Here is a 27,262-nt window from a genome sequence, read left to right as displayed (position 1 = left end):
ATATCAGAGCAGCTGTGTGATTTCCTGAAGACTCTGTTGCTGGCGCTAGGGATAAAAGCTCATTGACACACACAATAACCTCCAAGTCTCCAGTTTCTATTCGTCCACCCTCCCTCACCCTACCCCTCCCTCATTTGGCACCAGAGGAGCCAAACTCACCCATGCTTTAAATAGTTTGAAGACCAATCTGAAAGAGGAAGAAGGATCTGTATACATTGACTAGCATGTGCCCTGCCCCCTCAGCTCTTAAAAACAGCAGCAGCCCATCTTTTCAAGGAAGCCTGCCTGAAGAGCAGCCAAGGCGCCCTGTGAATGAAGTGCCCTCTCGGGGTCCTGCAGATTATTTAGATCCACTGTGCAGATCACCAATGACGGCTTAGCTGTGCAAGAAACAGGTACACTGGATTTACTGAAGATTTGGAGTTTGCTTCTGAGAGCAAAAGCAAAAGGACCCTAAAGTGTCAACCTCAAACTGTGCAGGTAAGGAGAATCAATGTTTCCACGAGAGGACCAGAACCGTTTGTAGGCAAATTTGGCTGATTTTAGCAAATTCCTGGGAGCTTGGGGATCTGTCCTACCTGCTTTCAATTGGGCTGCTTTATTTATTGGTCAGAAATGTGATAATCTAATCAGTCTGTCAACAAGTGTTGCTCCGTGCTTCTGCTAGGTAGGGTCTCATTGCGGCAAAATACAGAGGGGACACTCCCCAAGCCTCCAGCACCTTTGCAATTCAGTCAGAAATGTTAAGGAGTATTTTCAAATCCTATTTTAAGGGCTTCAATGGAGTTTCTCTAATCTGTAGCGGCAGTTTCCTTCAATGTTGAAAGGAAATATATAGTGACAGCTAAAGGTAAAAAAAAAAAGTGGAGAATTATCTGGTATTTTCACAAGGTAGTTTCCCCTTCATTACCCCACTTGAACCTGTCAATATCAGGGTAACATACTGACAGCTATTTAGACAGGGTAAGCTTTACAATCCCTATTTTGCAAATAAGAAAAGGGACTCAGAGAAGTAGAGAAATATTCTGGAAACATACCACACACCTAGAAATTGGCAAATTGGGTCTAGAGACTGAAAATAGAAAGCTCTCAAAACTATAAATGAATATAAGGAAATTGCATGATCTGTGTAGCATCTTAAGACATATATGACACAGAGTGGGTTTACTCAGAGCCAGCACTTCATACATTTCAATCAAAATCATTGGCCAGGAGCATTCTTTATACTGGACAGCAAAGAAGTTCTTTTTAAGGGTAAACAAATGGCTTGGTGGGTTTCATTTGTAGCTAAAAAAAGGAAAACCCTTCACTTTTGAATATAGCGGTTCTGCCCTGAAGTGCTCTGATTGTTTTGAAATCTAGACAAAGGCCATGGCACCGTATATGTATCAGGTGATTATTAAAAAACTAAATGCAACTAAACCTGGACTTGGGACTGCACTGCATGCCCATGAGTTCCTGCAAAGAAGATCAATTAGGCTGGGAGCCGTGAACCCCAAAAGAATGGTAGGCTAAAGAAAGTTTGCAGACTGAGTCCCAATTGGAGTCCAGCATTTCTGTCTTCCTAAACTGGAAACTATCAATTTCATTTCCTACTACCCTTTCCCTGCTATCTTTAATCAAACTTTTGACATGTTGAAGAACTACTTATCTGATACAAAAATCAAGATTTTTCCATGGTGCAGGAAATTATCAATTTGCCTTTGCTGCATTATTGGGATTAAGGGATTAAGGGAGTGATCCTTAAGGGGCATATTGGACCTTGTGAAGCTAATGGCATGAAGGATAAGCATCACAACTGTTCGGATAACAAAGCTCTGTGTGGATCACTACTTTTCTATGTGGACCTATTTTTCTATGTCTTATGTTCTTATTACGATTTCTCAAATACACTGAAATCCAGTTAAATAAGTGTTGATTACGTGCAGTACAGTCTGTGGCACCAAGCAAGGCAAGCCTAGTCCCTAGCCTTGGGGAACTTACACATGGCCCTGCAGGACACACCAAGGTACCTGATTAGGCTACATGAAGGAATTGAGTTGAGGAATCACAGAAAATGAATCTGGATAGAAATGTAGGACATGCTTGTTTGACCTTTCATTCCAGGCACTTTTTTATGGGAACTCTCATTAGCAAACTTGGAATAAGTGATAAAAAACATTTTGAGGAGATGCGTTTCATAACCTGACTATGCCTGGAGAGAACTGTAGATGAGAGAACACTAACAGAGCAGAATATAATGAGGCTCAAGATTAGGTGAACGGCAGTGAAAGCAGACCATAGAGGAACTCAAGAGACATTCATAAGGAATAATAGAGGGCAATTGGTGAGTTATTAGATACAAGCAGCATAGGAAAAAAGTCAGAGACATCTCTGAAATTTGGAACCTGTGGGATCTGGGTAGGGGTGCTACTACTCTTCCGAGAAACAGGCAATTTGGGGATAGAAATGGGAATTGTAGGATATGATTAGTTCTGTTTGGACCTATTGAGTTTGAGGAGATGGCAAAATTTCCAAGAAGCAATGTCTTTTTTTATTGATTGATAGGGTAACCAACCTGAGGTGAATATCTCTGAGAACAGATAGTTTTTAGGGGCTTTTTTATTTTCAAAGACTTTATTTATTTATTTTTAGAGAGGAGAAGGGAGGGAGAAAGACAGGGAGAGAAACATCAATGTGTGGTTGCCTCTCACACTGCCCCAACTGGGGACCTGGCTCACAACCCGGGCTTGTACCCTGATGGGGAATCGAACCAGCCTTTCAGTTTGCAGGCTGGCACTCAACCCACTCAGCCACACCAGCCAGTGCCAAAAAGCAATGTGTTATGACTGGTTGGAAGAAATGGCCCCAAATGTGAATGATGGAGAAGAGGTACAGGCCACAGTTACATTTGGGGAGTATGATTGATTGCCAAGGTCATATAAATGGCTCATTTACATTTAAAAGTTAAATTTAGAAAATCTAAAAGATGGACCAACAACTGAAATTCATGCAGTGCCTACATTTTCAGGCCAGAGGAAGAAGATGGTCCTAACAAATAAGAACCACAGAAATACAACTCTTCTCAAAAGATAGCAAGCATCTTGAGGGAGGGTATCAGGTTACTTCTTCTTTTAAATCTCCCCTTCCCAACAAGAACTAGCACAGGGTTTCATCCACACCATTAGCACTCAAAAAATACTAAGCTATTCTAACATAAGCAGCATGGAGAATTTTCATTTCAAGCCAATGTCCTGTGTAAACCCTGCAACCTACTGGTGGCTGCTGTTAACCACCTTGCTGCTTGAATTTCAGTGGAAAAGAAATGGCCTTAGAGGACTGGGAGTTCATGCCAGCTTTGCCTTGTCATCAGCTATGTGTTCTTTTTTTAAATATTTTATTTATTTATCTTTAGAGGGGAAGGGAAGGAGAGCGGAAGAGAAACATCAATGTATGGTTGCTTCTCATGCATCCCCTGCTGGGAACTGGCCCCTGCTGGGAACTGGCCTGCAACCCAGGCATGTACCCTGACTGGGAATCGAACCGCGATCGTGTGATTCACAGGCCCACGCTCAATCCACTGAGCTACACCAGCCAGGGCTCAGCTATGTGTTCTTTATATATATATAAATGAAATTGATTATGCCATTACAGTTGTCCTATTTCCCCCCTTCATTCCCCTCCACCCTGCACACTCCTCCCCCACCATTCCCCCTTTAATGTATGTCCATGTGTCACAAGTTCTTTAGATTCTATATTTCCCATAGTATTCCTGCCCTCCTCCCTGTCTATTTTCTACCTACCACCTATGCTACTTAGTCACTGTACCTTCTCCCCACTTCTCCTCCTCCCACTCCCATGTTGCTAACCCTCCATGTGATCTCCATTTCTATGGTTCCACTCCTGATCTAGCTGTCCTCTTGGTTTGCTTTTGTTTTAGGAGTGGTTGTTAATAACTGTGTGTTTGCTGTCCTTTCACTGTTCATATATTTTATCTTCTTTTTCTTAGATAAGTCCCTTTAACATTTCATATAATAAGGGCTTGGTGATGATGTACTCCTTGAATTTGATCTTATCTGAGAAGCACTTTATCTGTCCTTCCATTCTAAATGAAAGTTTTGCTGGATAAAGCAATCTTGGTTGTAGGTCCTTGCCTTTCATGACTTGGAATACTTTTTTCCAGCCTCTCCTTGCCTGTAAGGTCTCTTTTGAGAAATCAGCTGACAGCCTGATGGGAACTCCTTTGTAGGTGACTGTCTCCTTATCTCTTGCTGCTTCTAGGATTCTCTCCTTCATTTTGGTCTTGGCTAATGTAATTATGATGTGCCTTGGTGTGTTCCTTCTTGGGTCCAACTTCTTTGGGACTCTCTGAGCTTCCTGGATTTCCTGGAAGTCTGTTTCCTTTGCCAGACTGGGGAAGTTCTCCTTTATTATTTGTTCAAATAAGTTTTCCTCTTGCTCTTTCACTTCCCCTTCTGGTACCCCTATAATTTGGATGTTGGAACATTTAAAGATATCCTGGAGGTTCCTAAGCCTCTCCTCATTTTTTTGAATTCTTGTTTCTTCATATATTTCTGTTTGATCATTTTTTTTCTTCTTTCTGGTCCATCCCCTTGATTTGAGTTCCACTTCCCTTTCCATCACTATTGGTTTCCTGTGCATTTCCCTTCATTTCAATTAGTTTAGCCTTCATTTGTTCCTCCAATTCATGACTAAAATCCACCAGTTCTGTGAGCATCCTGATCACCAGGATGTTTTGAACTGTGTATCTGAGAGGTTCTGTATTTCCCTACGCTTAGAGTTATCGGCTCTGGGGCTTTGAGTTCTTCTTGAGCCATATTTTGGACTGTTCGTGCCTGTCACATATGAGGAGTGGAGCCCTAGGTGTTCACCAGGGTGGGGCAACCCAGTTGCTGGGTTATGATGCTCTATGTGGGGGTGGGGTCAAACGGAAGCAATGGCAGTCCCCTCTGCCGCCTCCCACCACTGGGGCCTGTGTGGTCTATCTCACTGTTCACTCCTTCGCTGGCTTATCTGCACGCGAATGTGACTGCGGTCAGCCTGCTGCCTTGTGCTCTCACTGGGTCAGCCCATTGCTACCCCACACCTGGGATCTGCCCACGGCTGCCTGCGTGCCTGTGTCGGGAGAGCTTTCCTGCTTGACCCTCGCTCCACTGCTGGCTCCGTCCCTCTTATCGGTCTGGGTGAATGGTTCATTGTTGTCAGACTTCCGTATAGTTCAATTTTCTGTGTTTTGGCTGCATTTTTGTTACTGTAACTTTGTTGACTTTAAACTTGGTTGTGAGAGGAGGCACAGTGTTTCCACCTATGTCTCCATCTTGGCGGAAGTCCTCAGCTATATGTTCTTTAGCCAGTTACCGACTATCAGTTTTGCTGGGTTTTCTCACATAGCAACTATAGTAATAAGCTCATAGGAATATTTTTAGATCTTTTGAGATAATAAGTATAACAATGAAAGAAACTGGAAAATACAAACCACTACCTAAAAGGGTTTTGTTTGAAGTCCATTCCAGGTGAATGAAATACACAATAGGCTTGACAGCATGTGGTGGGAGTGGGGCCAGTTACTTTCTGCCCCCAAAATATACCTTCAGCTCTGGGGACCTTACTCCAAGTATCGGCAATTCCATCCAAATCTTAGGGCCTGTCATAAGATCCAACCCTCTGGTTACCACTAACTGTCCAATACTTGTGCAAGCTTCAATGTGAATTTTGAAAGGACTACAATAATTAACAGGTGTCTCTGTGACAACACAACCCACCTTTATTCATTAGTTATTGTTTCCATTAAGCCCACTGTTCTTAGAATTAAATGCTAAGGACCAAAATGATTGTTACAAAAAGTTCTGAATAGAACATAACATTCACTGTGCGAAAGCCATTTGTCCAACCACAGATTTGGTTATAATACAAATCATGTTCCCAGAGTATATAGGTAGGTATAGTGCACGTGTCTCTCAATGAAATGCAGACATAGTCATGTCTGTGTCTCACACCAATGTTATCTGGGTTGCAGGCTACATAGGTGTCTACATGGTATGATTTGAAAGGCAGTGAGAAACAGCTTTTCCAGTTCGTTCAGGGTAAGTCAACTTGCAGGGGTCATATTCCTGCCAATCAACCCCACAAAAGTGACTCATGAGTCACTTTTGACTCAGAATGTCAATGTGTTGATTTGCACTGAGGAAATACAACTGCGAAGAGGTCTAATAAACTCATAGTGGGGAATCGAATATCATTATCCTTCCAGAAAAGGCAACAAAGAATGCCGTTTAACCAGATTATAAATTTAGACATCTTAAGTCCATTAATCCATGTTACAATACTGGTGCTAAGGCACCATCAACGGACGATCCTTTTTGCTTTCAACTGAGAACTCCTTATAGGTTGGGGGAAAAGACCACTATTTCTATATAAGTTCTGCACCCTAAAACTCTTCTACCTTGCTTCCTCATTTCATTTCGATCCTATCATACCTCCATTCCTTGTGTCCCACCAGTTTTGCCTCTGTATTTAAGGGAAGTTCATATGAAAGAAAAGAGAAAGAAATATCAATAAATATTTAGGAGAAGTCAGGAAGGGGCCCTGCTAGAAATCAGGGAAAAGAGACAAAACAGAAGAGTAAATCGAGACCCTTGAGCACTTAAATGCAGAGTTGGTTTTCTTTTTGATGAATAAAATACTACCTTATTTAAAGTGTTTGTGGAATCAGTATATGCCGGGCCTTTGAGCTCCCACTGAAATGTAGCTGATGGAAAAGGAAATGGAGCCGAGGTCGAGACTTACAGCGCCCTGGTATACGCGGGCTTTCTTTTCTTTTCATCCTAAAAAGGAAAGATACCCAGTTTAGAATCACATTTTGAGATGTCTGACATATAAAACTTGAGATTTATCATCTACTTGATATCGACTGCCTCTTTTTACATAGGGCTGTTTTGGTGTTGTCATGGATTCAACACAGTACATGGAAGGAAGCTAACAATAATACCACCAGCATCTCTCCTATGCACTTATTCCAAAGCTCCTATGCAGTTCAGGCCTCAGAAGATATTAAAAGCTTCTTTTCATTTCAAATCGGTTACCCTTTCTATTTAACCTAAATTTGAATTCTAGTTTAGGATGAAGACCTTCAATCAAAAGCAATCTCCTGCCGGGGATATCCAACCTGCAGCCCACGGGCCACATGCGGTCCCGGGTGGCTGTGAATGTGACCCAACACAAGATCGTAAATTTACTGAAAACATGATGAGATTTTTTGTGTGATTACATGTCATAATGTATTTAATGTGTGGCCCAAGACAACCCTTCTTCTTCCAATGTGGCCCAGAGATGCCAAAAGGTTGGACACCCCTGTAAGGAATAATTATTTTGCTTCCAAGATGCAGGCATCTAAATACCAAGAAGTTAGGGACAGTCCTCAGAGTTGGCTGTGAGCAGAACTTACAGGGATTCCAAGTCTCTGGTAATGAGACAGAGATTTACACAGGTATCCCTGGAAGAAGGTAGTGCTTTCCAAGTTCAAAGGTATGTTAGCTGCCTGTTACATATTTCTACCATCTAGGCTAAGGATAGAACTCTCTTCCACTGTGCACTCCCACGCACACGCATGTACTCCTCAAGATCACTATTGCCATTTTGTGACTTGTATTTCCCTTCAAGTCAGTTCTTATACATTGCTTTATTCTGATTGCACAGGATAAATATTTGTGTCACAGTACTATGCAAGGGGCACACTGCGTAATGACCTGTGAATGACACAGTCCAAGTGCATTTGGACTGTGACATTCTCCTGTATTTGGACTCCCACTGACAACAGACTGGCCCAATTTGATGAGTGTGATACTCTCCCTCCCCTAAGGGATGAATAAGCTACTAGAGAAGAAACATCTGAGAACCGCCAGAAATGCCATATCAGCTCCCTGTAGTTTCTAACCTCAGTGAGAACGCTGCTAAGCATATCGCTGAAAATGCCAAACAAAAAGGCTACTTATTGTGATAATAAGGCTGCAGCGATGGCAGGAAGATCTTTCTACTCCTTTCCCTGAGATCTTTCATTACGTGGAGGGAAAGCCACTGGGGTCATTAGTACAAGCCTGGTTGTTTGGAGATTAAAACCCCATGGATATTGTGTGTGTTTTTGCTCCAGTCAGTCAACATCCGATCACTCTACTAATATCTATTTCCCATTTTCCTATGTGCGAAGCCATTGTGATAGGCTAGGCATTGCATTCACAGAGATTAAGAAAGTGAAAAGGCTGGACTCCTTTTCTCTGTCCCAGACAATGAAGCTACTTAAGGTTCGATTCCCAGTCAGGGTATATGCCTGGGTTGCAGGCCAGTTCCAGGCAGAGGATGCACCAGAGGCAACCATACATTGATATTTCTCTCCCTTTCTCCTTCCCTTCCCCTCTAAAGATAAATAAATAAAATCTTTTTTTAAAAAATACAATACAAGGAAGATATAAGTGCAATAATGAACAAAATACAAGTTCAAAGAATAGAGATGCAAGCAGGGAATGGGGCCATCAAAGTTGGTGTCAGAAAGTGGAACCTGAGCTCAGCCTAGTATGAGGAGGAAAGAAAACCATACAAATTCACATTTGTATAGTGCTTCCTAGTTCCCAAAATACTCATATTTGCTGATTCTCCATTCATATATCCACCCAACAAATAACTGCTGCATCAAAAAACTAATAAAACATTGTCCCAGTTAATTTACTTGGAGAGAAACCCTTCACAAGCTAGACATACATCAGATTATCACTTTAAATGTCTTACAATATTATTCATTCATTATACAACAAGAAAGCTTGGAGGGGACATTGTCCCTCAGTCTCTCACCTCCCTGAGCTCAGCTTTATAGGATGAACAGCACAACTAACTTTTGTATTTGACAATAATAGGATACACAGAAAATAGGAAAAAGGACATCGGGAAGTTGACCAAATACAGTAGGGCCCCACTGGGCTGCACTCTCATGAAAGCTGCATTTCCTGCATCTTGCCACTGCTCAGCAAAAGTGGAAGAAGTATCGGCCTTAGAAGACTGAGCCCTGGGTTGCAAGCTCCCCCACTTCCTCTTTTGCTTTGGTGCTTGCCCTTATCACCCCACCCCTGCTGGCACGCAGCCAACACGTGCAGACCATCTGGTGCATGCTAGCATTTACTAGAAAGGTAAAGGAAGCCTTAAGAGGGTGATTCAACTTAATAGAGTCATAAAACTACATCCAAATACTAATTTGATCTCTCCGTCTCTCCAGTTGGCTGAATTCAAAAACAAGCATTATCAGTTTCACCCAGGCCAATTGTAAGACACGTCCTTGAGTCTTTAGCTTCTATCAATCCTTGGCTGAGGCCACTTTTAAACTCTCCTTGAGCCTCACCAGACTATTTTGGTCTTCTTTTTTTGGTTTGTTTGTTTTAAGCTCTTTGACTCCTATTTCGTCCTAAATGTGTGCATTCATCTTCCCAGCCATGTTTCTTTCTTCTCCAGTGATTTGTAAAGTGTCCATTCACAAGTTATGCTCCCCTATACTCTTTCTGATTTTTTTGAGTTTGTTAACAGACCCTACCCTCCTAGAGGTGTCCACATTTCACTTCCACTTTACACGATTATCTAGACCCTTGCACAATAACACCTACATTTCCACACAAAAAGCATGCTCCTCCCTCAACCCTTTAGACCCCCACCCCAGGAAGTTAAATACTCTACTACTCAAAAGCACCTCATGACACAGAGTTACTCTTCCAAAGCTGCTCATTAGGAGAGAAAGGGAGCAAAAATTAATAAAACAGACCTGCTGTCATGAATGGGCTCACCATCTAAATGGGTATGACATGTGTAAGCTAAAAGAGTTATTATATCACTGTGAAAAATAAGAGAACTACGAACAAGGGAGCATTTGCGCAGAATAACTTCAACTTGAATCTTGAATTATCAGTAGGAAAGTGCCAAGTTCACGTCTCTGATGTAAGGGTGAAAGAAGATGCATAGTTCAAGTATCTTCAACTAGCCAAAGCATGATGAGATAAGAATGCTGAACTAAGTTGGTGGAAGAGAGAGAATCAGGAGATACTGTAATAAAAGACTGAACAAAACTTGGAATGTACATGGGAAGGATGAGGTTAGGATGGAGTGGCGTGAAATATGACTCCCAGGTTCTGTGCCTGAATGACTAGAAGATTATTCATGTCCATGGAAAAAAGAAAAGAAAAATCAGTTGGACAAGTTGATTTTGGAGGGAAATACCTATATTTGTCAATAAGCATTTGAAACTGAGAACAAGGCATGTGATCCAAGAAAAGTAATATAACAGGCAGTTGAAAATGAGAGAATAAAGTTCAGGTGAGGTCTGACTCATGTGGCTTAGTGGGTTGGGGGTCATCCCACAAAGCGAAAGATCAAGGGTTCGATTCCCAGTCAGTGTACATGCCTAGGTTGTGGGTTCAGTTTCCAGTCCAGGGCCATGCAGAGGCAATCAATCAATGTTTCTCTGTCTTTCTTCCTCCCTTCCCCTCTCTCTAAAAATTAATAAACAAAATCTTGAAAAAATAAATGAAGTTCAGGTGAGTATTTTGTGGCTAAGCCAGAGATTATTGAGTCATCCACGTGAAAATGATCTTTTTATATTATAGCAGTTGATAAGTTCTTGAGGAGAAAGGAGAGAAGCAAAAAGTTGAACCCCAAACATTTGCATGTCAAAAATGTTGGGTTCACTGACAACCCCTTTGACAAATCTGAAAAATCTGTCATTGACAAGGGAGATAAAAAAGAAGAGCTGGTAACCCTGGTTGGTGTGGCTCAGTGCACTGAGTGCCGGCCAGCAAACCAAAGGGTCAGCAAACCACACATTGATGTTTCTCTCCCTCTCTTTCTCCCTTCCCCTCTCTAAAAACAAATAAATAACATCTTTAAAAAAAAAAGAAGAAGACCTCGTTTTGCAGCAGCAGTACAGGAACAGAACTGGACAGACGACCGGAATGCCTCGGGTCTAGTCTCAGTCCTATTACTAGCTATGTGCTCTTGAGCAAGTCACCTTTACTCTACTATCATCTCCAGGTTTCAGTTTTTTCAGATGCAAAGATTCATTGGAACAGTATCTCCAAGATCACTTCTAGCTCCAAATGGCATCTATTCTTGGATTATTAACAAAGGGCCCATTTTACTAGCATGGGTCAATAATATTTTCAGAAAAGAGAATGGCCTAGAATTTCACTGGGCATCCATGATGTTCCTGCTATGTGAAACACTCTAGAGGAAGCATGTAGACGTATAAGGGGAAGTCAAATAGGAAGAAGAACACATGAAAAAAAGATTTAATCATAGTTCTCAAGGAATCTAGTTGAACCTATGGGACCCTTTTCATATTTACAAATCATACTTCTGCTGTCAGGCTTGCACATGGTTTTAGTTGGATGGGAAACAAGAAGCTTAATTTAGCTCTCATAAGAGTTGTATTTTTTGCTTTGGTTAAGCTGTTCTAGGGGAAAAAATCCCTGTTAACTATTTCAAAATTACACCAAAGGAAAATAAGAAAGCTATATAATAAATGAACTATAAGATCTAATGTGCCTCAATAAAGTAATTTTGAAATGAGTTAGTCTGATTTAACACACTCATTGGACAGCAAATGCCATATATCTTGCTAGGTTCTCCAGAAACTATTCATATTATTTAGATCTAGTTTTTGTCTTCAAAAAGCATATAATTTAGTAGTAGACATTAGGCAAATGCAGAAATTACTCAAAGAAAAAGTCAAAAGAAGTAGAAACATGAAGTAAGTAAAAACAGAAAACCGAATTCTGTAGTTGAACCATTGACCTCTGTGATCTACTGCTTTCCAAGGTTCTATCATCCTGAGAACACCCTGTACTTCCTGCCTCCTAATTCTTCCTTCCATGTCTAATCTTTCTACTGACCCTTTATTTCCTCACTTTGTTCTCTGGACCCATATTCCCATCATAAGTCAGTTCTAGTCCATCCTAAACCTCTTCAAATAATTCTCCCATCACCTCTTTGCTCTAATAGAAACTGTGTCCCTCCCATCAAATGTAAGCTGCTTATAACAAACTGGTGGTTGCCAGGTGGGAGGGGATTTGGGGGTTAGTGAAAAGTGTAAAGGGATCAAGAAGTACAAATTGGTGTGGCTCAGTGGATTGAGCATCAGCCTGTGAACGTAAAGGTGGCTGGTTTGGTTCCCAGTCAACGCACATGCCTGGGCTGCAGGCCAGGTCTGCAGTTTGGGGCATGCAAGAGGCAACTGATCAAAATGTTTCTCTCTCTTTCTTTCTCCCTCCTTCCTCCCCTCTCTAAAAATAAATAAATAAAACCTTCAAAAAAAACAAGTACAGAGCGGCTGTTATGAAATAGTCCTGGGGATGTAAAGGACAGCAAAGGAAATACAGTCAATAATACTGTGATTAAATATGTACGGTGTCAAGGGGATACTAGACTTAGGAGGGATCACTTTGTAAGTTATATAAGTATTTTATCCTATGCTATATACCTGAAAGTAATATAATATCAAATGCCAAGCATAATTTTTAAAAATGTGTACTAACATACACAAGAAAGTAAGCTGCTTACTTTTCTACATGCTATCAGTGTGAGCCCTAGAGAATCAATCGATTGGATGTCTGTCTCCTGGCTCCCTGGTGCCACTTTAAACAATGACCCTTCTGCCATAATACAAAAGTCATGTATCTGGGCTACCTTCTCATCCCCCTTATTAATGTCATCACCTGTTGACCTTGTAATTCTTTTTCTATAATTCACTGAGTATTTTGGCATTTGGTTTGCAGTCTTCCTTTTGAACCCAAATCCTAGTAACTTCATCTTTCAGGTAAAACAACCAACCCAGTAAAGTGACTTCAAATTCTCTTGATCATCTTTCTGGAAAAACACTCATTCACGTTCCACTTTGGTTACTCATTCCATGGCTTTACTTAGAGCCGTACTTATCAGCACACAACTGAAATCTCCACCTCCAGTGTACACACTCTGACCTTTGCTTCTTTCATTCCCTTAATGTTTACTACACTGGTTCTTAAATCTCCAAGAATCTTCCAGTCTCTGGGTCCATCCCTTTTCTCCAAGGCTACTAAACTACTTCATGGTTTTACTTTTAACCATTCTTTAGGCAGCATTTTCAACTTCTGGTACCCCACCGTCCCGTAACACTTGCTCTATGACCACCCAATCTTATATCAATTTAAGGGTTTCCATTCTTTTCTCTCCTACACCCAGGCTGCTTAACGTTATTGAAATAAATCACAAACCATGGGAAGTGACTCCATAAGGTTAAGGTAGAATATTTTGTAGTCGCGAATGATGTTTTGAGCTTAACTTAATAGGTCACTGGAGACCTTTTTAAGGGAAGTGATAAGATCACAACTGTGATTTGAGATGAATAATTTGGCCTATGTGATAAGGACAGACTCAAGAGAAGAGAAACAAGAAAATTAAAAAGAAAGCTATAATTTCTAATATTCACCTAACAGTAGTCCCATCTTTTCCTCAAAGAATGAATAAAGAAATGCACCGATTCTTGGCTTTTGCACAGTCCTCTATGTAACAGTTTGTTCACCTGCCATGGGTTTTGCCAGTATGTGATTTTGTCTTATGTCAGTGTTTAGTGACAGTCTTATAGAATCTGAAACTTACCCATATTTTTTGGACTATAAGATGCACTGTCCCCAGCAAATGTGGGAGGAAATAGGGGTGCGTCTGATCGTCCGAATGTAGCTTGCCTGGCTCATGGGGGATGCGGCAGCCTGTGTTATTTATGTTATTAACTATTTTACCACATCTTTTGCTTCAAATTTTTTTTTCCTATTTTCCTCCTCTAAAACCTAGGTGCATCTAATGGTCAAAAAATACGGTAGCAGCGTGGTGTAATTAACATAGCACTGGACTGTGAGTCAGGCAATAAGTCTGTCAGAGAAAGACCGACACCATATGACTTCATGTACATGCAGAATGTAAAGATCAAAATAAATGGACAAAATTAAAAGACTCCTAGACACAGAGAGCAGGCTAGCAGTTGCCAGATGGGGGAGGGTTGGGGGACCGAGTGAAAGAGGTGAAGGGATTGAGAAGTACAGATCGGCAGTTACAAAATAGTCCCCGGGGATGTAAAGCACAGCCTGGGGAGTATAGTCACTAATATTGTCATAACTATGCAGGGTGCCAGGTGGGTACTGGAAATATCAGGGGCAGTCATTGTGTGAGTATATGATTGTCCAACCACTATGCTGTCCACCGGAAACCAATACAGAGTAACACTGAGTGTAAACTGTAGGTTAAAAATAAAATTTCAATGTTTATAATCTCACTGTGGGACTTGCAGTGTTTTAAACATCTGTAGCGCTCTTGCTTTCCCATAATGTAAACTGAAGAGATTTCCTGCCACTCCCTGAACACCATATCTACCTTTCGAAAAGCGATATTTCCTAAAACCAACTAACATGCCTAAAATAAAACCAACCAACATGCTTAAAATAAAGCATGTTTTCCCTCTAATTTTAAATGTTTGCATTATCTTTCTATATCTTATAAAACAAAGTAGGCTCGGTGCGCATTTTCACTTATCTCCTTGCCACTCACGGAAAGTATATCTCTCCTCTAATGCAGATGAATTTGGTTCCTTGCCCCTTTAATAGCCCACATAAGTGAATGCCCTTTCCCAAGTAAAAATATTTGTAATTTCTTTTGCTGCAATGAAGTAAAATCAGTAAAGTCTCCAAATTTAGACTAATGCAGATACTCTTATTTGTCCATTTTTGGACATTTTCTCACAATCTTCTTAGAACCAACTTCCAGAATGAAGGTCATCTAAGTTCATTTTAGAGCCCAGTTGTTAGAAAGCAAACAAACTCCCATCTCTTGCCCTGCTGATCAGAGTTGACCCCAGCATCTCCCTTGATTAGGGTTTTTAAGAAATTTTAGGTATATTTCACTACTTCCCGAGATCCTACTTTTAAGGAAACAAAAACGTTTATGATTTGTTTAGACTGAATAAACAATGAGGTCAAAATTGATGTTTCATTATTCAAAAAAATGATTCTAGTGGGGCAAGGCTGGAGGTGGGCCCAGGGTGGGGCAGGGTGGGAATGCGTAGGGTGGAAACCAGGGGTACATTTAAATGAGGACAAGACTACATAAGAAGAAGTTATACTGTGGTGCTAGAAGACATGGCCTCAGGACAAAATCACTGATCTAAACCTTCTTTGGTGAGTGACTATACTACACTCAAGGGAAGAAAAATCAAAATTCTAAACTAGCATATCGGGGTAGCCTTCTTCCTCAACTAAGTTTTTCTTAGAGTCCCTATTCCAATAATTAAGCTGTCATTTTCATTCTACAGTATATCTTTAGAGATAACTGCACATCCAAAAAGATGCTTCAGATTATTACGAGGCTCTCTTCCTGAGAGCCCTAAGCTCTCCTTAGTACTCACTAGTGCATTTCTTCTTTCTACATGTAGTAACCCGTCAGTGGTCTCTGCCATTACCACTTTTCTTCAAGAGATGGAAGATCGGATAGGAGGGTAGGACTAGTTTGGGTACACGGTTGCCTGAAATGCAGGGTTAGGACTTAATCACAGGTGTTTGTTAGCTCTTGAGCAACAAAAAGACTGGGCAAAACCAAGAGCTAAAAATGACTAGTCTGCCAGTGGTTTGCAAGGTGATTTTGAGAAAAAAGAGCCTGATATTAAGCGGGCATGAAAGATATCTTCAGGAATTATAAAATGGTAAAATACAAGGTACAAGGGAGAAGTAGGAGATTATTATACACCATCTATGTGTGGGATAATGAAAGCCAGAACTAAAGAAGGAGCAGTATTAATGAAGAAGAATGGAAAGGAAAAATGTCAAGACTAGGTATGAAACTGGGTAAAGCTTAGCTGAAACTGGAGTGAAATTGGGAAGGAGTCCGATCCATCCCTGCTTCCCTGCCAGCTTCTGTGCTGCTTTCCCCAGCTGCAGTTTATCCAGTGCCTTCAGGGATCAGATTGCCAGCACCTTTCTGTTCTTTCCTCTTCCCTTTATCACACTCCTTCCATCTGAGATGACAGTGTAATAAATTTGGAGCCTGACAGTCCGAAAGAATGTCGTTTTAACAAGAAATCAAAGCCTGTTGGAAACTCTGTAAAGTAGATTGCAGGTGTCAGCTAAGATATGGATGGATGGATTGTTTTTTCTGACCTAGCAGGATGGGCATCTTATACAAGAGATAAAAAGGAACAAACTAAGGTGACTTTATGAGTTTCTCTCTTACAAGATCTGAAGAATGGTAACTATATTGCCAGAAGCAGAGATGTAACTTGTAAAACAACAGGCATTAGGCCTAAGAGAAAGACCTGTGAGCCCTAGAAAGTGGGACAGTTTATATTTCATTGAAGCCATAGGTCTCTTATCCTGCTTGATTTTCCTCCCCCTTAGATCAAAACTATATCAAGGGGAAAAATATACCCTGATGTTCATAGATTTACTGAATGGCAAACTACAAGGGAATTCAGAGATCATACAATACAACCCTATTGAATTACAGATAAGAGAAGAGAGCATTGGGAGGAAGTGATTTACTCAAGATCCTGCAATCATCCACCATAGCCTGAGGTATGATCTAGGTCTCGTGTTTATCGGTCCTATAAAATTTCCACCATGCCCACTGTCTTTCTTTATGCAAGAATTCCCTCTGATATTGATAAGACATCAATAAAATAACATATAAAATTGATTGTTCAGATCATCCAGCATTTAAAAGGCACAGTACTAGGCATGAAACACAAAAAGAATATGACCTGATTATTGCCCTTTAAGTTAAGTGGGACTAGATGGGAAGAATGAGGAAGTTCGAACTGAATAACTCCAGAGATGACTATGACTCAAAACAAAAAATGAATATCACTGAGAAAACTACAAACAAAATGCCATCAGACTTCAAAAGAGAGAAATATTACATTGGGTTGAGAGGATCAGAAATGACTTTTCATTTGACTAGAAACAAAGAAGAAGGAGGCACAACTACTATCTTCCCTTCATAGAAAATGCCAGCCTGGGGACCACCTTAGGCCATCATAGGTCATCAGCTCTACCTGAACCACACTAAGAAAGCACGACAGTCCTTTCTATGCATAGGGAGTTCTAGGGCAGCAACAGTAAAAAGAATGGTGTATGAAGTGAGACCTTATATTTTTAGATTATCTCTGGGCTCTCTTATTTACCTCATTCACTGGAGCTTGACCAGGTTATACCTTCAACAGAGGTTATGGGCTGATGGAAAAAGAGAGTGTGTGTGTGTGTGTGTGTGTACACACACACACACAAAAAAGATCTGAATAAGAGTATATATATATATATATATATATATATATATATATATATCTCCAAATAAAGGGCTGATGGAAAGAGAATGTCTATTCTCCAAATAAAAGATTTTAATAACTCCTGAATTAAGTAATTGAAGTCAAATCCTGCTGAAGCTATTGTCACAGACAGAGTCCTCAAGGAAACCAAACAGGAAAAAGAGAAAAGAATGAAAGTACGAAGTCCCTGGTAAGTTTGTGCAAAGCTCAAACTTACCAAGGGAAGCATAGGAGACAGGTCAGGACCCCAAACTTGAGGAAACAACTGCAATTACCTAGACAATGTAACAAGTGCACCACACTGTAAGTACACAGCTACAACGGATATGGTTAATGAGTATATGGGCCTAATAAGATTAAACTTCTCATAGTTGGGCCTTGGAAATTCATTAACTTTGTTTCTCTTCCCACACTAGGGAGAAATATAAGTTTGTCTAAACACAAAACAGTCAAAGAGCCAAAGTTAATTCTCTCCATAGAGATGAGTGCAATCACATAATTCCAGGATTAGAAAGGATTTTTTCATTCGACATTCAGTTAGTGTATCTTTATCGATTCCAGAGACCTGGGATGAGCTTTTAAAAAAGGTTTACTGCCTGAGTAACAAAATATAAAAGCCAACTCTGTTTTCCACTTACGACCCATTCTTCACCCAGACTGCTAGTAATAGGTTACCTATGCCAACTCCTTAACTGTAGAAGGTGGGAAAGTTCAGAGAGCAAAAAGAAATTGAAGATCTTACTTCTGGCCAAGATGGAGGCATAGGTGGAAACACTGTGCCTCCTTGCACAACCAAGTTTAAAGACAACAAAGTTTTAGTAACAAAAATGCAACCAGAAGTCCTGGCTGCTGTAGCTCAGTGGATTGAGTGCAGCTGTAGCTCAGTGGATTGAGTGCAGGCTGGGAACCAAAGGGTCACCAGTTTGATTCCCAGCCAGGGCACATTCCTGGGTTGCAGGCCTGGTCCCCAGTGGGGGCCATGTGAGAGGCAACTACACATTGATGTTTCTCTCTCTCTTTCTCCCTCCCTTCCCCTCTCTCTAAAAATAAATAAATAAAATATTTTTTAAAACTGCAACCAAAACACAGAAAATTGAACTGTACCAAAGTCTGACAACAACAAACCATTCAGCCAGACTGGTAAGAGGGACAGAGTCAGCAGCTGGTGGATTGGGGTCAGGCAGGAAAAATCAGCCACACTGACCCAGGAGGGCAGGCGACAGTTGGTGGATCCCAGGTGTGAGGGTGCAAGGCGGCTGGCTGACTGCGGTCACACATTCGCGCACAGATAAACCAGGCGAAGGAGTGAGCAGTGAGACAGACTGCTCAGGTTAGGGCCCCAGTGACGGCAATTAGAGCCTGAAAGCACCAACTGGAAAGACTTTCGGGGTCGAGGTGCCGGGGGAAGCTCCCAGGCTCACAGAGAGTTTGTTGGAGAGACCCACAGGGTCCTGGAGGGTGCATAGGCTTACACACCCAGGAGCCAGCACCAGAGGGACCCAGTTTGCTTGCGGGAAGCAGCAGAGGGAACCAAAATTCCAGAGAGAGTGGAACAAATGCCATTGCCCTTCTCTGACCCCGCCCCCACATACAGCATCACAATCCAGCCACTGGGTTGCCCCATTCTGGTGAACACCTAAGGCTCTGCCCTTCATACAGAACAGGCATGAATAGACCAAAACATTATGGCTCAAGAACAGCTCAAAGCCCCAGAGCTGATAACTCTAAGCGACAGAGAAATAGAGAACCTCTCAGATGCACAGTTCCAAACACTGGTGATCAGGATGCTCACAGAACTGGTTGATTTTAGTCATAAATTAGAGGAACAAATGAAGGCTAAACTAATTGAAGTGAAGGAAAATGCACAGGAAACCCATAGTAATGGAAAGGAAACTTGGACTCAAATCAAGGGAGTGGACCAGAAGGAAGGAAAAAAATGACCAAACAGAAATATATGAAGAAACAAGAATTCAAAAAAATTAGGAGAGGCTTAGGAACTTCCAGGACATCTTTAAACACTCCAACATCCAAATTATAGGGGTACCAGAAGGGGAAGTGAAAGAGCAAGTGGAAAACTTATTTGAACAAATAATAAAGGAGAACTTCCCCAATCTGGCACAGGCAATAGATTTCCAGGAAGTTCAGGAAGCTCAGAGGGTCCCAAAGAAGTTGGACCCAAGAAAGAACACACCAACGTACATCATAATTACATTAGCCAAGATTAATATGAAGAAGAGAATCCTAGAAGCAGCAAGAGATAAGGGGACAGTCACCTACAAAGGAGTTCCCATCAGACTGTCAGGGGATTTCTCAAAAGAGACCTTACAGGCAAGAAGGGGCTGGAAAGAAGTATTCCAAGTCATGGAATCCAAAGACCTACAGCCAAGATTGCTCTATCCAGCAAAGCTTTCATTTAAAATGGAAGGGCAGATAAAGTGCTTCTCAGATAGGATCAAATTCAAGGAGTTCATCATCACCAAGTCCTTATTATATGAAATGTTAAAGGGACTTATCTAAGAAAAAGAAGATAAAAAAGATGAACAGTGAAAGGACAGCAAACTCACAGTTATTAACAATCACACCTAAAACAAAAGCAAACTAAGAGGACAGCTAGATCAGGAGCGGAATCATAGAAATGAAGATCATGTGGAGGGTTATCAACAGGGAAGTGGGACGGGGAGAAGTGGGGAGAAGGTACAGAAAATAAGTAGCATAGACAGTAGGTAGAAAATAGACAGGGGGCAGGGCAAGAATAGTATGGGAAATATAGAATCTAAAGAACTTGTGACACATGGATACAATCTAAAGGGGGGAATGGAGGGGGAGGGGGTGTGCAGGGTGGAGGGGAATGAAGGGGGGAAATAGGACAACTGTAATGGCATAATCAATAAAATATATTTAAAAAAGAAATTGAAGATATGAAAAATAATTATGAGTGCACAGTAGACTCAAACAGCGATATTGTAGTTGTGAATTCAGGCTCCTAGTTTTAAAACGTATCTGTTTCATTTATTTTTTCATTTTTTTATTTGCATTTTCTTTATTTTCCTCTTGGTTTCCTTTTTTTTTTTTAATAGAGTTCCTTTGGAAAGTCCCAGCCTGTTCATAGTCGCTAAGAATAAACTAGAGGAAGATGTTTATTTTATTGGCACTTAAGAGCACAGATAAGCGAAAAGTGGTAACCTCTGCCGTTTCTGCGAACAGGAATGAAAGGTGCCATAGGGTGGCACAAAGTTAAAAGGAAAATGTTCAGGTTGCTGCTGTTCCAAGAAAGCCTTTCTGCTCATTTCTTGAAGATGTATTATACATTGTTGGATATTTTTAATCTTTATTATATATATTTTTGCATTACCATTTAGCCCCCTTATGTCCTGCTCCCCCAAGCAATCACCACATTGTTGTCCATGTCTGTGAGTCCTGGACTTTATGATACATTTTAATGGAAAAGAAGAGAGATACACTCATGAAGTTAACTATACAAACTATGAAGTAATTGATCTCCAAAGGTATACTAGTCATCTAAATAATTTTCAGGGAGAAGAGTCCAAGGTCCTCTAAGTCATCCTCCCTTCAGGGAAAACTGTCCCTAAGCCATCCCAGACAGATATACTTCATATTTTTGATGTTCTAACTCCTCTTAGAAACCTAGACCCTAGGATATGAACTCCTAAATTATTTCCCCTTTGAACTTTATTTAAAAACTGTTTAGAAGAGAAAATAGGGAAAATACCATGGTTTCAGAGTGAAGAGGATTTTTATAATACTGTGTTCATCTTTAGATGCGAGGCTACACGCACACAGAAGCAAACATCTGTGGTGAGCCTTGGTCTGTATTCCAAGCTTTGCCCCTGGGGATGTCAAAGTGGATGAAGATAAAAGAATGCAGCATAGACTCCAACAAGTCCTAAATTTGTCCATAGAGATCTGATATCCCATTACTCACTTGGATCTGCATGTAAGGCTGCTAAGCTCCCATGACCCTTCTAATGGACGGCTTCTAATGGCATTAACTTCCTTTTCAATCTTATCATTTCAGTTTAGGCTTCACCTGATATTACAACAGAAGAGGCACTGACCACAAACCAGATCCCTTCTCAAAAAGTGCCAAAGTGCCACAAAGAGGTATGGCTCCATTTTCTAAATAATTGTTTTTTTCAGCTTACAAAGTATCTTATCAAAGTAACTCCCTTTATCATCCACACGAAAATTAATTTTATTTATGTTTATTGCTTGTTTATATTAATCAGTTAATAACCTATTTCTTGTGTGCTAAGACAGCTCTTACCATACTGTATTGTAACCTCTTCATACTGAGCCATCACTGCTGACCCCACAACACTGTGAGCTTCTTTTTTTTCCTTTTTACCTAGAGAGAGGGGAAGGGAGGGAGAAAGAGAGAAACATCAGTGTGCAGTTACCTCTCGCACACCCCCAACTTGGGGACCTGACCTGCAACCCAGGCCTGTGCCCTGACTGGGAATTAAATCGGTAACCCTTTGGTTCACAGACCCACGCTCAATCCACTGAGCCACACTAGCCAGGACAGCTTCTTCAGGGCAAGAATGGGGTATTAGACATCTCTGTCTCCACATAGTGTGGGTCTCATTATTGGGGGATCACAGTAAGGCCACAAAAATGAATTAAATGCTATTTAAGACCAGCAAAGCCACCATCTGTAAAATGAATGGCTTGGATGAACTAAATGATGCCTACCCCACTAGGATTTATTGTTTGAGAGTTTTACAGTCTTTTTAATGACCCAATATAAGTCATTAATTTGACTTAGTTATAAATAAACAATTGAACCTTAATGTAGAGAGTACTTGGAAATCTTAATTTGGTCTGTGAGAACTGGAAAGTTTATTAATGGGACTAAAGATCATCTGTTTCTTTGTTTTTATTAATTTTTAATCAGTTTTATTTGGCATATTTCATTCAATGATCTGGGCATTTCAAATGTACTTATAATATTTAATAAACAAATGATTACTCTGTATTACTCTGTATGACTTTACTGCCTTCCTCAATACTTTAGGAAGCAACTGTACTTAACAGAGCCACTGTAAGCTCTGAGGCTGGGAAGCTTTTCATTGGATTGGCCAAAAAGTCCATTTAGTTTTTTTCTATAAAGTAAAAGACACATTTTTCATTTTCACCAAAAACCTTACTGATTTGGATACTGTAAGTATGTTGGCTATGTCTTGCATGGTAGAATGTTGATTGTTCTCAATCAATCAATGTCTTGATTGGTCACTATCAACTTCAACTCATCTACCCAACCATGGAGCATTATCCATTGAGAAATCTCCAGCATGAAACTTCACAAACCACTTTTGACACCTTCGATCAGTCACGTCACCTTCTCCATAAACTGAATAAGTCTTTTTTTTAGTTTCAGCTGTGTTTTCACCTTTCATGAAATAATAAAGCACAATATGCTGAAAATGTTGCACATTTTCTTCCATCTTCAGTATTAAAATGGCTACATAAAAATTCACCAATTTTGATTGTTTTTAAGTGCACACTGATATGACAGCTGTCACAATACAATCTAATGGAATTGTTTCAAATAAAGTTAAAGACAACTAAGTGCCACTAGAGCCATCTTACAAAAAAAATCCAAATGAATTTTTGGCCAACCCAATAATTATATTAGAATGAAAAGATAACTCTAAGTGATTTCAAATGCGAATCATTGGAAATCACAAACTTGTTTCATCTTTCATTTCCTCATTCACTCAATTAAATTTATTGAGCACTTATGGTCAAGGTACATCTGTGTTAGCCCTGTGCGCAGTGCCTTCTCATGTAGTAGTATACAGATGGTCTGTGAAGGGACATAATATATGCATACAAATCACTGATCTGCAAGATAAATTTGAAGTTCCTAAGCAAGAAAAAATACAGAAATTACTTTGGAGGGACGGTAAGGAAAGCCTTTGTCAAGAAGGTATCATTTAAGCTGAAGGACGGTAGCTTTTGCACATAGTTGGAGAAAAGGGCATTTGTAGTAGAAGAAATCCATGAAGATATACAGGTGGGAAAAAACATGTAGAAAATGTCCCTGGAACTGTAGAATAGTTGTTCCATTGAATTGAGGGTATGCAAGAGGAAGAAGTGAGACAAGAAGCTAGGAAAGTTTACCTGCAAGCTAATTGTAAAGAGCCTTAATTGGGCCAAGGAATGTGAATTTTATTCTGGAATAAAATTCAGGCACTCAGGGATCGGTAAAGGTTTTAGAGCAAGGATGTGACATAATTGGGAGGTATTATGTATGGAAAATTATTCTGGAAAGAGTTCATGGCAGGGTATAGTGAAGGTCAATGGTGATAGGAAGGAGAGATGGTAATTATCGAGTGTCCTGTGAGTGTGGTACATAAAACAAAGGCTATGTCAAAAATCCCAACAGCACCATCTAGTGCTTCACAACGTAACACTGCTCTTTTGGGGGAAAACCCAATCTGGCTAACGAAAAAAGCTTCAATTATGATTAGGCAGTTTCCCTTTCCTGATTACACCAGACTTCAGAGAACAAATGATGAAAGAGGTAACTAGAAAGCAAACTGGAAAATAAGGCAGGGGTTGGGAGTAGTGGACTCATTATTTTCTCCATTGTATTATGATGTCCACCCTCAGAATGATTCATCTTCAAGGTTTTATCATATACCAACAGTTCTTGGTGAAAATAATAGCATTTTTAATGAACAGGAATTGTGGAACTAGCCTGGATGGATGGATGGCAGACACATCTTTGCAACAAATATAATTGCTAGCAGTAGTGAGCCTGAAGTTGTATCCCACCTACAACCACTACCATAGCTGTCTGTTTCTGTGTCCCTGATGCAGACACAAGATCACTCTCCTCCATTGCTAGCAGTTCTTGCATGCATGAGCGGTCCTGTCACCTTAGGAACTCTAACTCCTCTCTTACCACAGAGCAAGAGCTTTGTAAAAGGCCAATGAGTTAAACTTCAATTGAACGTTATCCACCATATTATATATTGATGAATTGCTCCCCTCTTCCCAAAGAATAAAAGAAAAGAATCTGGAAGAATATTAAAGAAATCACTCCTTCCAACACGATCTTACCCCCATTTTTATCTGATCAGAGCTTATTGATTGCCCCGATTAACTGTCCTGATATGATCGAACTAAACTAGATTAAGAAACAACTTCCTGCTATAAGAAATGATCGTGTATCGTCCAACAGGAAGGTTTTGAGTGTGAGTCTAGGAGGAGGACAAGGATGAAAGCAACAACAATATACTCACAAAGTACCATATTTTGCTGTGTATAATGCGTACTTTTTTGGCCATATTTTTTAGGGAAAAATAACGATGTGCGTTATACATGGGTAGTACCTGAAATACCTTGTATCTGTTCTTGTGTTTTGTAATTATTTGTTGCATAAAATTTCTTGTGCTATAACATGTTTAATGCTAAAATTTCTTTATAATGCCAAAAACAAGTATCTAATATAAATAAATAAAAATTGAAATAAAAATTATAATGAAAGACAGTTTTTCCTGAAAGTTTGGGCCAAAAACACGAATGCCCAATATACACGGCAAAATATGGTATATTCCAACTAGTTACGCTGTGTCTTTCCTCAGAGATTTAAGTTATGGCACAGATTTTAGAAATGCATTTTACCTCCATGCAAGTATTTTCCTCACTAAAATAACTGCATGGCTTCCGAAATGTCTCTAGCCTTGGTGGTCAGAGTCAACCTCATTGTAGATTAAGATTATCCCCCTGGGGAGTTCCATTAACAACAATTCCAATTATTTTTCCTAGGTAGGAGCGTCACCCAGCAGATGTTACCCACTAAGCTCTCTTCTTGGTAGAACCATGCATTTTCACCCAGATTTTCTTTTCCAAAAGAATTCAGTGCTCTTCCAATAAATAGATGATAGATAAACACATAGATACATAGATAGGTAAATAGACAGACAGAGATAATAGATACACAGATTCATATTTATGAAACTACTTTCTTTAGAGCTTTTCTCTAATTGAATAACTCACTTAAAATGTAGATTGACAGATGAATACCAGAGTAATGATACTTAAAGAAAAGCAGAACTATTGTACCTAGGTCTTGAAGATTAAGGGGAAGTCCATCAGGCAAACATGGGGAGAAAAGGGAAGATAAAAGAGTGCTTCTCCTGGGGACAAGGTGCAGCTGAATCCCTCCTCATTGTCCCCCCACCCTTGCTTCCTGCCATGCTCAAAATGCATACAGAGTGACACTATAAAGTGAGACCTTAGTACTTCCTGTTATTTATGGTCTGGTAAAAATTGACAAGCCTTTTATAAATACATGTGTCTATATATTGTAGGCACCGAGCAGACATTCCTAGAAAAACATGGATGGAGCTGGAAACCTGACAGCATCCTCTGCCAGCAATAACATGTGCAATGGCTCTATTGAAGACTTCCGCAATCAAGTGTACTCCACCATATATTCTATGATCTCCATTGTGGGCTTCTTTGGCAACGGCTTTGTGCTCTATGTCCTCATAAGAACATACCACGAGAAGTCAGCCTTCCAAATATACATGATTAACTTAGCGGTATCAGATCTACTCTGTGTGTGTACACTGCCTCTCCGCGTGGTCTATTATGTTCACAAAGGCATGTGGTTCTTTGGTGACATTTTGTGTCGCCTCAGCACCTATGCCTTGTATGTCAACCTCTATTGTAGCATCTTCTTCATGACCGCCATGAGCTTTTTCCGGTGCATTGCTATTGTTTTCCCAGTCAAGAATATTAATTTGGTGACAGAGAAAAAAGCCAGATTTGTGTGTGCTAGCATTTGGATTTTTGTGATTTTGACCAGTTCTCCATTTTTAATGTCCAAAAGTTACAAAGATGAGAAAAATAATACCAAGTGCTTTGAGCCCCCACAGGACAATCAAACTAAGAATCACGTTTTCATCTTGCATTACGTGTCACTGCTTGTTGGGTTTCTCATTCCTTTTATCATTATAATTGTCTGTTACACGATGATCATTTTGACTTTGCTAAAGAATTCCATGCAGAAAAATCTACCAAGTCGCAAAAAGGCTGTAGGAATGATTATAATTGTGACGGCTGCCTTTTTGATCAGCTTCATGCCATATCATATTCAACGTACCATTCACCTTCACTTTTTGTACAATGAAACTAAACCTTGTGATTCTGTTCTTAGAATGCAAAAGTCAGTGGTCATAACCTTGTCTCTGGCTGCATCAAACTGTTGTTTTGACCCTCTCCTGTATTTCTTTTCGGGGGGGAACTTTAGGAGAAGGCTGTCTACATTTAGAAAGCATTCTCAGTCCAGCATGACGTATGTACCCAAGAAGAAGGTCTCATTGCCGGAAAAAGAAGATGAAGTAGGTAAAGAATAGTATAAACCCATCTCTGATGCAAATCAATGAAATATAGTTTCCTCAGCAAGTATTTTCTCAAATAATTACAATAAAAATGATGATTTCCATTAATAATTGACAAATACTTAACTAGGTGTGTGCCTATAAATTTATCTCATTCATGCATCCACATTAAAATAGATCCTAAAAGTATTTTTAAGTGTTAAAATTTCAGTCCCCAACTATTAACTAAATCACCTGGCTGGTAGCTCAGTGGATTGAGCACAGGCCTGCGAAGCAAAGGGCCACAGGTTCAATTCCCAGTCAGAGCACATGACTCAGTTGCAGACCAGGACCCCAGTGGGGGGTGTGCAGGAGGCTACCACACATTGATGTTTCTCACCTTCTCTTTCTCCTTCCCTTCTCCTCTCTAAAAATAAAATAAAGAATTTTTTAAAATTTCATCCCACAACTATTAACTAAATTATAAATTTGATCATTTGCCAAGAGGTAAAGAAACTTATGTACTTGCACTTAAAAA

The 27,262-nt window shown here is 40.2% G+C and overlaps 1 protein-coding gene across 1 annotated transcript; it reads left to right on the top strand.

Annotated features, from left to right (window-relative positions):
- Window positions 1-27,010, top strand: CYSLTR1 (cysteinyl leukotriene receptor 1). Its single transcript, XM_037060302.1, has 3 exons — window positions 1-480; window positions 21,405-21,490; window positions 25,711-27,010. Exon 3 carries the CDS (start codon window positions 25,738-25,740, stop codon window positions 26,758-26,760), a length of 1,023 nt encoding a protein of 340 aa, XP_036916197.1. The 5' UTR covers window positions 1-480; window positions 21,405-21,490; window positions 25,711-25,737; the 3' UTR covers window positions 26,761-27,010.
- The last annotated feature ends 252 nt before the right edge of the window (window positions 27,011-27,262 follow it).

This window comes from Sturnira hondurensis, unplaced genomic scaffold, assembly GCF_014824575.4.
Source record: "Sturnira hondurensis isolate 20B ecotype Veracruz unplaced genomic scaffold, ASM1482457v3 Scaffold0011576, whole genome shotgun sequence".
Classification (NCBI taxonomy): Eukaryota; Metazoa; Chordata; class Mammalia; order Chiroptera; family Phyllostomidae; genus Sturnira; species Sturnira hondurensis.
This window is presented reverse-complemented; position numbering and strand designations above follow the sequence as displayed.